At 45.6% G+C, this 13,299-nt stretch overlaps 1 protein-coding gene across 2 annotated transcripts in view; it reads right to left on the bottom strand.

Annotated features, from left to right (window-relative positions):
• The window catches only part of SLC27A4 (solute carrier family 27 member 4), a 47,584-nt gene that overhangs the window by 14,961 nt on the left and 19,324 nt on the right, over positions 1-13,299 (bottom strand). For both annotated transcript variants that reach the window (XM_080990909.1, XM_080990910.1), the window contains exons 5-12: positions 12,304-12,462; positions 10,648-10,717; positions 10,181-10,272; positions 8,739-8,848; positions 7,716-7,925; positions 7,455-7,581; positions 3,127-3,264; positions 609-773 (exon numbers count right to left, since the gene is read on the bottom strand). In XM_080990909.1, coding sequence (XP_080847035.1) covers positions 609-773; positions 3,127-3,264; positions 7,455-7,581; positions 7,716-7,925; positions 8,739-8,848; positions 10,181-10,272; positions 10,648-10,717; positions 12,304-12,462 — 1,071 coding nt within the window. The remainder of the gene's footprint in view (positions 1-608; positions 774-3,126; positions 3,265-7,454; positions 7,582-7,715; positions 7,926-8,738; positions 8,849-10,180; positions 10,273-10,647; positions 10,718-12,303; positions 12,463-13,299) is intronic.

Genomic DNA, 13,299 nt, shown 5'->3' with positions numbered 1-13,299 from the left:
CACCGCCATTCTCTCTTTTCCTAAGCCGTGTTGTCCCATCATGCCAAAATATCACAGAATGAAATCTTCTAGTTGACAAATGACTGCAGGAGTTTGATTCATCCACAAATTATTTTACCACTTGCCAGGGGTAGGCTGAATACATTCCCATGAAATTCATGAGGTTGAAGGCATTCCCTGAAGTATATTGGGCCCAGAACATTTAGCAGAGGGATGGAACTCTTCTGGCTCTCCAGATGTTGTTAGACTACAAATCCCATCATCCTTGACTATTAGCCATGCCGGTCAGAGATGATGAGAGCCCAGCAGCACCTGGGAGGGCTGCGTGTTCCTTGTCCCTGGTTTGGAGCTGTAAAGATTATAAACAAAACACCACATTGAATAGCTGTGCCTGGAAACAAACAGGACTGTGATCCTCACAGCCCCAAGACCAGTGTGTGGAGTTTTTACTTGGTGCTATTTTAAACAGTTTGGAGTCAGAAACTCTTGATGAGCTGCCTCAAACAGTCCAATGAACTACCAGTATATATAGTAATCAACTTTCTGCCCTGCAGGAAAAGAGAAGGGCAACATTGGGGGAGAACCCAGAAACGCTTGCCACCTATTACCTGGAACTTCCACCCCGTAGACCACGACATCTGTCATGTTTAGGATGCGACTGAGCATCCCCTCCACCTCCGTCGTGGAGACGTTCTCACCCTTCCAGCGGAAAGTGTCTCCTGTGCGGTCTCGGAAGAACATGTAGCCCAACTCGTCCATGATCAGAACATCACCTAAAGGGAGGCATTGCGGGGTGGGGTTTGGGAGAGAGAGAAAGAACTCACAGTAAGATGAAAGTGTGGTCCTTCACTACCTACACCTTTATTACTACAGCACCCAGCAGTTATTATTTGGTTGTAAGTCGCTTTGGGTTGCCCTGTGCGACTAGCAAATAATAGTAATAATAATAATAATAATAATAATAATAATATGAAGAAGAAGTTGTTTATATCCTGGCTTTTCCCCAGTCCAGGACTCAAAACATGCTTACACAGATAAAATAGATCAAGCTAAAAACATAGAAAAGAGAATAGTTAAAATGTAACTAGACCCTAATGGGAATAAAATTCTATAAAAAGATGCCTTAGAAACACAGACAATAGCAATAAAAACGACATGGCACCAGCCCTTTCCTCAAAAGCCGTCAGTTCCCAAAGGGCTGTTGGAATAGGAAGGTCTTCACTTGCCGGCAGAAGCACAGCAAGGAGGGAACCAGTCTGGCTTCTCTAGGGAGGGAGTTCCATAGTCTGGGAGCAGTCACCACTGAGAAGGCCCTCTCCCGCGTCCACACCAGGCGTGCCTGTGAGGGTGGAAGGACTGAGAGAAGGGCCTCTCTTGAAGATCTAAAAAACCAGGCAGGTTCATATGAGTGAATACAGTCTTTCAGACAGCCTGGACCTAAGCCGTTTAAGGCTTTATAGGTCATAACCAGCACTTTGAATGTTTCCCCGAAGCAGACTGGTAGCCAATGGAACTGTTGGAACAAGGAAGTCACTTCCAGGTAATTTTTAAAAACACTCTTTCTATTTCCAATATTCAGAGGTGAGTGCTGTTGCTTATAAAACCTAAAGAACACCATCCATAAGGTATCAACAGGCTCTTGGGAACACAGAGGTCTGCAGAATAAGAAAATTTGGGGAGGGCAATGAACGGATGACCCTTCCATCCCAAAAAACAGTCCAACAAGGACTGTGTGTGTTTCATGGCACATGGTGGTGGAAACAAACAAAACCGGGACAGAGGGAGAATGGAACAACAGAACAACTTTGAGCTTTTTGTGGGGAGATTGCCCAAAGTTGTACGTGGAAAAAGACAGTATTTCTTGGGCTACAATTCCTGCTGTTCTTGACCATCCGGCCAGGTTGATGGGGGCTGATGGGAGCTGCAGATTTTTTTAAAAAAATAATCCTGCCTTGGGTTATTTCCTCCTATTTGTCAATTGTTCTACACTTCTTTAAATTTTTTTAAAAGAAATAAAATGTATGGAAAGCACCAAGTTGGGAAGGCTTAATGGAGTCCCCAATGGCCAGCTGAATGGGAAAGTCAATGGATTCCAATGGCAATTTGGTGAAGACAAAGTGCCAATATCCTGATTCAGTATAAGGCAGCTTCCAATGCTATTAGGGGAAATTGAAACTGAAATACTTTATTGTCACTTGTACAACTTGTATACAGTGAGATTACACGAGCACCCCCCACTCAGCTCTCTAAGTCTTAATTCCCCTCGTTTACTGATGCACACCCACCAACCCAAAAGTCAGTTGCCCTGTTGTAATCTTTTCATTCAGTAGCCTAACAGCCCACGGATAGAAGCTGTTCTTTACCCTGTTGGTGCAACTAATCATGCTTCTATATCTTCTGCCCAAGGGGAGGAGATCAAGAAAGTGCCAGCCAGGGTGTGAATCATCCCTGAGAATTTTCCTCACTCTCCTGAGGCAACGTTCTTCCGCTGTTTCATCCAGCAGATTCACAGGACAGCCCATAATATCTTGTGCTGTATTCACCACCCTCTGTAGGCACTTGATGTCAAACCAGCGTGCCACACCGTGATGCAGTATGAAAGGACACTTTCTATTGTGGACCGGTAGAAGGAGATCATCAAATGTTGATTGACATCCTTCTTCCGCAATACTCTGAGGAGATGGAGTCTCTGTTGGGCTTTCTTAACCACCTGGGTTGTATTGATTTTCCAAGTAAGGTCTTCACTGAGATAAACTCCTAGGAATTTAGAGGAAGAGACTCTCTCCACACAGCCCTCCCCAATGTACAGTTCTCCTCTCTTCCTCCCAAAGTCCAACACCATCTCCTTTGTCTTGCTGATATTAAGGTGCAAGTTGTTCCCTAAGCACCATGTAGAAAAGAATGTGGCTTGGTGGCAGATCATCTGCTTTGCATGCAGAAGGTCCCAGATTCAATTGGCACCTCCAGGCAGGGCTGCAAGAGACCCTTGCCTGAATCCCTGGGAAGTCACTGCCAGTAAGTGCAGCCAGATTGGTTGGTATTAGGCAGGCAAATGGTCTTGCTACCTGGAAGAAGGCAGCTTTGCACAGAGGCAGCAGGATATATATAGGAGAAGGAGGGCCTCACCTGTGAGATAGGCACAGTCGCCTTTGGTGAAGACATCACGGGCAACCTTCTTATTGTTGGCCTCATTGTTCAAGTAGCCATCAAAGCGCTGCAAAGGATCGCTCTGGACAATGCGCCCAACCAGCTGGCCTGGCTCTCCTGTGGGCAGAGAAGGACACTTTACATGGCCTCCACATAATAGCAATGCAAAAGGAGGCAGAAGAGGCATTTGGTAGAGCAGCAATGTCATGGGAAAGGGCACATGTGTTCTCTGAGTTAAAAGGAGAATTGCTCTCCACCTGGACGTACAGGCCAGGAGCCTCCTGACACTTGGCCTCCTTTTGCCCCACAGTATCTCCCAACTGCACTCCAAAGCATTGGACCGAGATGACAGGGACAAATGATTAAGCTGCAAGTGTAGGCAAAATAAGCTCTCATATCCAACATTTCTTCCATTCTGGATCCCATGGATCCCAGGCAGTCATCCATCCATGCACTGACCAGATCCCAGCTGGTAGTGGCCTCATGAAAAAATAGATTTTCCTTCCATTTATAATAAGGAAAACTAAGTGTCTTGTTTCACCTTAAAGATTAACAGAAGTTTTCATGCATGAAGGATTAACATCACTTGGCAAAACACTCTGAGCACAATATCCCCATCTCATGTTTTCCCTGCACAACTTCTGTCTTCACACAGATCAGAAAATCCCACTTTTACTTTTTAACTTGATGAACTGCAATTTCCTCAGGTACAGATGACCCATTGCTCTGCTGTTCAGTGGATTTTGGGGCTGGCTACGACTTATGCCAGGGGTCAGCAAACTTACCACGCCTCGGGCCGGTGTCTCCAGCGCCAATTGCGTGGTGCACCGGAAGGCGGAGGAGCGCATGCCCATACGCGTGCACACACGCTATTTCCGGCGCACTTCCAGGTTGGAGGAGCACCGGAAATAGCTTGTGCGCATGTGCACGGGCCTCCTCTGACCCAGATGTGCACCGGAAATAACGCTGGTGCATGCGCACCAGCTATTTCCGGTGCTCCTCCGACCTGGAAGTGGGCAGCCGCGCAGTGCAGTGCTGGTAAGAGCAGGCGGTAGCAGTGGGAGGTGGGGGTCGCTGCGGGCCAGATGAACGAGTCCCTTGGGCCTTATCTGGCCCGCAGACCTTAGTTTGGGGACCCCTGACTTATGCAGATTACTCTAGACATTTCCTTCTCTATGGTCTGCGTCCTCTCTCTAGGAATCAACTCTTATCAGTTTAACCTCTCCCTTTACAAGTAGTATACTGCTGCTTTAATATCCATATATTTTCTCTCCCCCCCCCACCCCTAAATTGCATTAGGGAGGCAATCATAACTGGAAATGTAGCAAAAATAAAAGACCATGGCATAGCTCAGTGAGTAAAGCATGAGACTCTTAATCTCAGGGTTAAGATTGGGCAAAAAGATTACTGCACGGTGGGGGGGTTGGACTAGATGACCCTTGTTCTCCCTTCCAACTCTACAATTCTATGATTCTATGAAAGGGGAAGAGGCTGTATTTGATCCTTTCCCTCATACTTTGGTCCAAATTAAAATGATTACATCATCACATTGGGAGCTGGGAAAAGATGGACAACCTATCTGGCTACAGAACATTATTTCGATTACAGCCACAAAGATCTGTACTGGGCACGTGTGCTCATACACAAACACAAACACACAGCCATCAGAAGTGCTGGAAACATCTTTCTTTAAAAGGATTTCCAAGCTTTGAATTAGATCAGTTGATGAGTAGATGACTCAACTAACAGCAAATTCCTCTGTATGTTCACTCAGAATTGAGACATAAAATCATGACTGATTAAAACAAGGTATTTATTCATATAACACTTTAAAGCTGTTAAAGCTTCAGCTGCTTAAGGATAAAAGTACTTTGCTAGGTGGGCAGGAGCAGGGACCGAGCAACAGGAGCTCATCCCATTGTGGGGATTCGAACGGCCGACCTTCTGATCGGCAAGTCCTAGGCTCTGTGGTTTAACCCACAGCGACAAACTTCAGACTAAATTGTATGTCTATATACAGTGGTACCTCTGATTGCGAACGGGATCCGTTCCGGAGACCCGTTCGCAATATGAAAAGAGTGCAACCAGAAGCACTGTATCTGCGCAGGTGCGCGGCGCGATTTAGCGCTTCTGCGCATGCGTAAGTGGCGAAACCTGGAAGTAACCCTTTCCGGTACTTCCGGGGCGCTGCAGGACGTAACCTGAAGGAAAGTAACCTGAAGCAAACGTAACATGAGGTATGACTGTACCGTATTTTCCTGTGTATAACACAACCCTGTGTATAAGATGCCCCCTATTTTGGGGGACAAAAATTTAAGAAAACGGGGGGGATTGCCCAAAGTTGTTGAGCTTTTTGGGGGGGGGGATTGCACAAATTACAAACAGCGGGCAGCAATCGCATCAGCCAATCCTAAACAACCCTTGCCGCATCGATCAATCACCCACCCAATTTCCACAGCAGCAGACAATCCAAAGCAGCACTTGACACGGCTACCAATCACCAACAAAATCACCGCTGACAAGCTCCTGCTCGCAGATACAACCAATCACTCATCGTTGTCCCCCCCTCCACTATCCGTGTATAAGACGAGCCCCGTTTTTAAGCTTTATTTTACAGTAAATAATCTTTGTCTTATACACAGAAAAGTATAAGACGGTAACATCTGGCTGCTTTTCAGAAGGCCATTGCTAAGATTAATGGATATACAGTCATACCGCATGTTACATTTGCTTCAGGTTGAGCATTTCAGGTTGTGTCCTGCAGCGACCCGGAAGTACCGGAAAGGGTTACTTCCGGGTTTCGTCGCTCGCGCATGTGCAGACGTGCAAAATGCCATCACGCACATGCGCAGAAGCGGCAAATCGTGGCCCACGCACGAGCAGATAACAGATGCGGGTTGCGTTCTACTCATGTTGCCAACGGGCCTCCGGAACGGATCCCATTCGCAACCAGAGGTACCACTGTAACACTAAACTGTGGTTAATCTCGAATAGAAGAAGAAGCTTCCAGTCTTCTCTTTGTGGCCATGCTGTCACTCATATTGTAACGCTAAACCTAGGCTTAGCTTAACTGTGTGTGAACCAAGCCCCTGAATCCCAGGAATTTTAAGTGAAGTGTCATCCCAAGGTCTATGGTGCACTCTCTCTTAGAGGAGAGCTTGAGCTGGCTGTAGCTTAAGAATCATGGTCATCAGCCCGGAAGGAGGACAATGAGCAAAGGAGGATTGATCTCTGTCTCTCTGACAGGGTCCCATCTGTCCTCGGTCTTGTCCTAGCTCCTGGGGGCCACTGCTCCATCTAAAGACCTGCAGGAACCCACAGTAGTCCAAAAGTTTATTGATGTGCTCCACTTCAGGGATGAATCACCTGCCACCTCCACTCATCAAAACCCCTGTGACATTTCTCCAATGAAAATAGGGGCATTTCATTCCATAATGATAATTTTACTATTTATACCCCACACATGTTCCTGGGTTGCCCCAGCCACTCTGGGCAGCTTCCAACATATATAAAAACATAATAAAACATTAAACATTAAGAAAAAAACTTCCCTATACAGGATTTCCTTCAGATGGCTCAGGGATTCATTTACCAATGAAAATGTTCCTGGAAAATAGGGACACTTGGAGGGTCTACTGCAAGGGTAGGCAACCTAAGGTCCAGGGGCCGGATGTGGCCCAATCGCCTTCTCAATCCGGCCTCTGGACGGTTTTTACATGAGTAGAATGTGTCCTTTTATTTAAAATGCATCTCTGGGTTATTTGTGGGGCATAGGAATTCCTTCATTCCCCTCCCCCCCCCAAAAAAAATAGTCCGGCTCCCCACATGGCCTGAGGGACAGTGAACTGGCCCACAGCTGAAAAAGGTTGCTGACCCCTGGTCTACTGTGACCTAGAGATGGGCTTTGCTCAGTTTCTATTTTTTTCCAAACTTAAGTTCAGTTCTCTACATTTCCACACTAGTCTTCAATTAATAATAATAATTAACAACAATAACATGGGGTTTTTTCAAATGCTCAGAGGAAATCTGATTGGTTCTTACGAACACTGTGTAAAAAGTTCTTTTGTGAATAAAACGACCTGGGTCGAGTGGTGGAGAGGATTATTATTGGCACCTCCTCCCAGAGTCTTACTGGTCAAGCTTCATGTGTATTCTATTAATCAGAGTCCAATCCTTCTTTGCTTGGGGAACGCTACAACATGGAAGTCAGGAACACAGTGCCCCAGCCCTGCTGTTCTCTCCCTCCTATTCTCATTCAAGGATTACCCAGCTGATCTCCACCCTACTGGGCTGCTACCCAGCCTCACCTGGTTTGCACCGTATACAGAGCCCGTCAGGTCCCCGGATCAGCTCCATAGTTTCCTCATTCACTCGGACTAGGTTGATGGGGTAAATGTTGGGAAGGATCCTGCTATTGAAGCCACAAGCCCCCAGCTGCAGAGGAGAAAATTTTGGGGTCACCACGGAAGCAAAGGGATGAAGGGCAGGAGGTCTGGGGCCCAGGGCCAAAAGCTCAGGCACTCTGGGCAAACACCAAGCAATGCCTTCAGCAAGAAGGCAGCCCTTACCTTGTTGTCAAAGTTGCCCACACTGCAGTTGCACTCGGTGGCTCCATAAAACTCGGCTATCTGGGGGATGCCAAAGCGCTCAGTGAACTCCTTCCAGATGGAAGCCCGTAGGCCATTGCCCAAAGCCATCCGGACCCGATGCTTCCTCTCCACCTCTTGAGAGGGCTGGTTCAACAGGTACCGACATATCTCCCCAATGTACTGTACGATCTGATGGCAACAGCAGAGGAAGAAGCAGTCAGGGACAAAATGAGATGCATGGCACGAGGTAACCTACATGTGGCAGCTATGCAGTCTTCTACCTTTGAAATGATAGCCTTGATTCTCACGTGGGCCCCTGACAAATCTGTACCCTGTCCCTCCTCTCAAAGAGATAACGTTTTAGTTCATGTCTCTCCCACCCTTTTAGGCACAGGATGTTAAATGAAATGCATTCAGCTCTCAAAATAAGGTTTGGAGAAGGCAACCCCTTAAAAGCCCATAGATCATTTAATCAGCACAAAGCCTAGTTTAAGAGCAGTGTTTCCATCTGGAGCCTATAGATATGTAATGAAGGTGCCTGGAGAGCCTCCTTGGGGAGAGTGTTCCACAAACAGGAAGCCACCACAGAAAGGGCCCTGTTCTCGTGCTGCCACCTTCCAGCCTTGGCATTCTTTGTCCGCATGAGATGAAAAATCTCCAACTCTACATCCACCTTACATGTTCTTGGTGTTCCAGCTACTGAGTCAACCCCCTGACTCTTAAGATGCTTTGAAAATGTGCTGCTATGCGTTTGCCTTTGGGAGGAATTTGTTGCTTTGTCTGGTGTTTTGTTGTTTGTTATATAAAAATACACACACTTGCATTTATTATGATGTGTATGATGATGAGGAGGAGGAGGTTGGAAGACCATCTGTCAGGCATTCTTTAGTTGTGAAACCTACATCGCAGGGGGTTGGACCTTCGGGGTCCTTTCCAACTCTACAATACTATGGATCTCCTCTTTGCCCCACCCGCACAGCTGTGGTCTCAGCCCTGCCTCACCGTACAGTTGTATTTCACACAGTCTTCCCAGAAGTTAGAAGCTGAGAATTTCTTCCTGATCACGACCGTCATTCCATGCAGGACGCATTGGCCAACCCCAACAATGTTACCTAGATGGGAAGAGTAAGAGGGAAACCCATTTTAGCCAGCAGGAAATCTGGAACTGAAATTGTGACTAGCTTATGAGAAGCAAGACTTTGCTGTTCTCGGTTTGGCTCAGATCCTTTTTTAAAAATAAAAATAAAAATAATAATATTTATTACTTTTCCAACAATTCAAACACACACAAAAATAAGAAGAAAAAAGAACAACACAACACAATACAAAAACACTACACAACACACTAAACTAACAGAACAAAAACAATAAAAAAATCAAACAATTTCCATATCTTATCTTTCATTCACTTATTTCAGTGACCTCCTCACACCTCCCTTTTTGTATTCCACTTCTATTAATTGTTTCAGCAATTCCTTTCCATCTTCCTCTGCTTTCTATCTTTTAATTATCTTAACAGATTCTAACCTTATTTTTCCCTTTAATACTCTATTAATCTATTTATACTTAATTCCTTATAACATTTCTACTACAGTGGTGCCTCGCAAGACGAAATTAATCCGTTCCGCGAGAGTCTTCGTCTAGCGGTTTTCTCGTCTTGCGAAGCAACCCTATTAGCGGCTTAACGGATTAGCGCTATTAGCGGTTTAGCGGCTATTAAAGGCTTAAAGGCTTAGCGGATTAGCTGCTAAAAGGCTATTAAAGGCTATTAAAGGCTTAGCAGATTAGATAAAGGGGGGGGAAAGCGGAAAAAAAATCTCTAGACTCGCAAGACATTTTCGTCTTGCGAAGCAAGCCCATAGGGAAATTCGTCCTGCGAAGCAACTCAAAAACGGAAAACCCTTTCGTCTAGCGGGTTTTCCGTCTTGCGAGGCATTCGTCTTGCGGGGCACCACTGTAAAGCCATATAACTTCATTCCAACAGGTTTGGCTCAGATCCAATCTACACAAGACCCCAGGGCATGATCTTGGGAAGGGAAGAATCCAGCATGCCAAATCAGTGCCTGGGTGGGAGAAATCACCAGGGAATGGCACGCAGAGAATCATGTTCAGTGGGTCCCTCCAGAACCCTGGAACTTCCTTCCTCTAAATAATAACAAGTGTACAGAATGGTGGGTAAGACACAGAAGGTCCCAAGTTCAGTCCTCAGCACCTTTGGGTGGGGCTGGCAAAGGCTCTTATCTGAAATGCTGCTGTTGCTGCTCTTGATGGACCAACAGTTTGACTCGGTGTGACGCAGCATCCTGTGTTTCTATCAATTCCCTTCATTTCAGCCAGACGTTTTGTTCACAGTTCAGCAACAACATAGCCATCACAAAAGTGAAGCAGATGGGTCAAAGGTAAGTCACTGGAAAAGACTGAAAGGTTAAAAGTGATGGTGTTACCTGCTGCGTGGTATAAGGGGAGGCAGTCATAGACCACATCGTCCTGCCGCATGCGGAAGCCATTGAAAACCAGGGCTGCCATTCGGAAATACCTGGATTGGGAGACCAGAAAGAGAGAACAGTATTTGTCTGGAAACCAAGCCTTATGAGGAACAGCTAAGGGAGTTCAGTATGTTTAGCCTGGAGAAGAGGAAATAGGATAGCTACTTTCAATTGCCTCAGGTTTCAGGAGCTTTTGGGGGGTAGGACTGTGAGGTATGGGCACCACACAGCCTGCCCTGTGCACCCTAAGCTTACTTCTGAGTAAATATGCACAGTATGGGGCTTCTATGCTTTCAACCTACTGTTTTGGATTTGGGTTTATGATAAACTTAGTCCTGTTTTTTTCGAGGAGTAACACGAAACAGAATTGACTGGGAGCCTCCTCACCCCGACCCCACAGACTGATCCCTCATGATTTTGCTCACCTGCAATGGACAATGATTGCAGCTTTGGGCAGCCCAGTTGTGCCTGAAGTGTAGATGTAGAACAATCTATCTGCAAGGCAAAAGGATGTTGAAAAATTCAGGGTCACCCACATGAAATTTGTAGGCTACACGTTCCCCAGCCCTGTTTTTAAAGAGCCTAATTACTAGCCAAAATTAGACAGGCACTCAGTGTTATGATCTTTAGGTGCCTGCCTACTGAAGATGTTTCTGTTTAAGAAGTCTTCCCCTGAGTTGTGACACTGTCATTCATGAAATAAACTGCTGTAAAGCAGTTTATAAATTTGCAAAACATAGGTCCATCCAACTCAGTACTACCTCCCCCAGCCCTGCCTGGAAGTGATAGAGATGAAACCTGCTTCACCAACCCTAATAATAATAATAATAATTTATTATTTATACCCCACCCGTCTGGTTGGGTTTCCCCATATGGGTTTCCCCATATGAATAATAAGCTGTTTTGGTGTGGAGACTTAAACTGAACACTGATGTGAACAGCTGTGTGTGTCAATCTGAACTTATTATCTCTGTAGATCACAGCACAAGTGTAAAGGCTGACATACTAACTTAAATATGACATGAGATTCTCCATCATGAACCTTGCTTGACCTCCCTATAAGCCTGATACTAGCCTCAATTCAAAAAGTGTCCTGATGCCATTCAAGCATATCCTGAGTTCCTAACACCTTGTAAAGGTCAACACATGTAAAGCTAGCTGCCAGCAAAGTCTACTCAAACTCCTGGTAATGGAAAGGCAGGGAGCAGACAAAAGATAGCCAGTTCAGTCATAACTCACTAGGGTTTATTCAAACACGTTTTGCAAGATGGGGAGGTGAGAGGCAGGCAGGAACTCCTGGGATAAATTTAAAAGCACAATAAATCTAGCTGCTTATGTTATTAGTGTAAGCCCTGCTAGCAAAATTGCCGTGCTCACTTCTGTAGGCTTTTGAGAGTAGGTAGAGATTCTTCTACTCTTTAGGTGTTTGTGTATGGTAGGATTTGCTGCCTGCTTAAATTGTAATTTTACTATCTGAAACAGAATTAATACATTCCGTCATTTTCATTTATTATAATAAACCAAGCTTTCTTTGTTAATGTGTCTCTCAAGAATCCTAATGTAAAGCTGTTTGTTTGCCTCTAAGAATTACTGGGCTGCCCATCTGGTCTTTAGGATAGCTTGTCCAGAATAAAATTATTGGGTGTCAGGAGTTTTATCCAGGCAAGAATAGAGACAAGCATATATTCATGAATGGACAAATGCCATAACTCTAGCAAAATATTCCAAACTTCTTGTTGGTGTGTTAGTATGAATACACAGTGCTGAACACGCATGTGACTTCAGACACATCCTGCAACAGTGACTTGGGGTTTGGTCTTTCTTTTTCAGAGTTAGCTCCTGAGTATAATAATAATAATCATAATAAATTTATTCCACACCCATCTGGCTGGGTTTCCCCAGCCACTCTGGGTGGCTCCCAATTGAACATTAAAAACACAATACAGCTTTAAATATTAAAAACTTCCCTAAACAGGGCTGCCTGTTAAGGCAAAATTGTAGGTAAAAGAGAATGAAAAGGCGGTAGCAATTTCATAGAAACATGCAATGAAAAATGGTTCCTACCCACTGCCTGTGCCTACCTAGGAATCCCTTGTCTGGGGGAGTTGGTGACTGGCGAGATGCTTTTTCAATCAAAGGGTCCAGATGTTCTGAGCCTGGCAGCATGCTTTCCGCTTTCCAGTCGCCAGAACAGAAGAGGTGAATGGACTTCCCAAGGGAAGGCTGCACTTCCCGCAAGGCTAGAAAGAGAGAACAGGTGTTAGAAGCAAAAGCACAGAGAACATCCCTTCTCTGTCACAGTGGCGCATACATCTACAGCTGCAGGTCTTCACAATGGTTCATATTCTGCACCAGGGATGGGGAAACTGTGGCCCTCCAGTTGTTGCTGATGGAAGGCATGAGTCCAGCAACATCTGGAGGTCTTGGCTCAAAAAAATGTGCAGTGTGAATATTTTAGGACAAATAAGTGCATCAAAGAGTATTTTAAGTATGTGCAATCATATGTTTGAATCCTCATCTGTCCTTTATAGGTGTGGCACTGTGGGTTAAACCACAGAGCCTAGGGCTTGCCCCGCGACGGGGTGAACTCCCGTTGCTCGGTCCCTGCTCCTGCCAACCTAGCGGTTAGAAAGCGCGTCAAAGTGCTAGTAGATAAATAGGTACTGCTCCAGCGGGAAAGTAAACGGCGTTTCCGTGCGCTGCTCTGGTCCGCCAGAAGCAGCTTAGTCATGCTGGCCACATTGTGGGAGCAGAGGAACCCTCTGGTGGGAGTGCCCTATAGCAACTGTTTCGGTAGCTCAAACAAACAGGTAGATCTCAACATCAGCCACTTCTCTTGTATATGTTTGAAGGCAGCAATGAAGGCATTCAATCCAAAGATTTGTTAATATTTATTATGGCAGTAAGGGACGCGGGTGGCACTGTAGGTTAAACCACAGAGCCTAGGGCTTGCCGATCAGAAGGTCGCGGTTCGAATCCCCGCAACGGGGTGAGCTCCCGGTGCTCGGTCTCTGTTCCTGCCAACCTCGCAGTTTGAAAGCACATCAAAGTGCAAGTAGATAAATAGGTACTGCTCC

Source organism: Podarcis pityusensis, assembly GCF_964106645.2.
Source record: "Podarcis pityusensis genome assembly, chromosome: Z".
NCBI classification, from domain to species: Eukaryota; Metazoa; Chordata; class Lepidosauria; order Squamata; family Lacertidae; genus Podarcis; species Podarcis pityusensis.
Note: the sequence above shows the minus strand (reverse complement) of the source record. Positions and strands in the feature narration are given on the sequence as shown.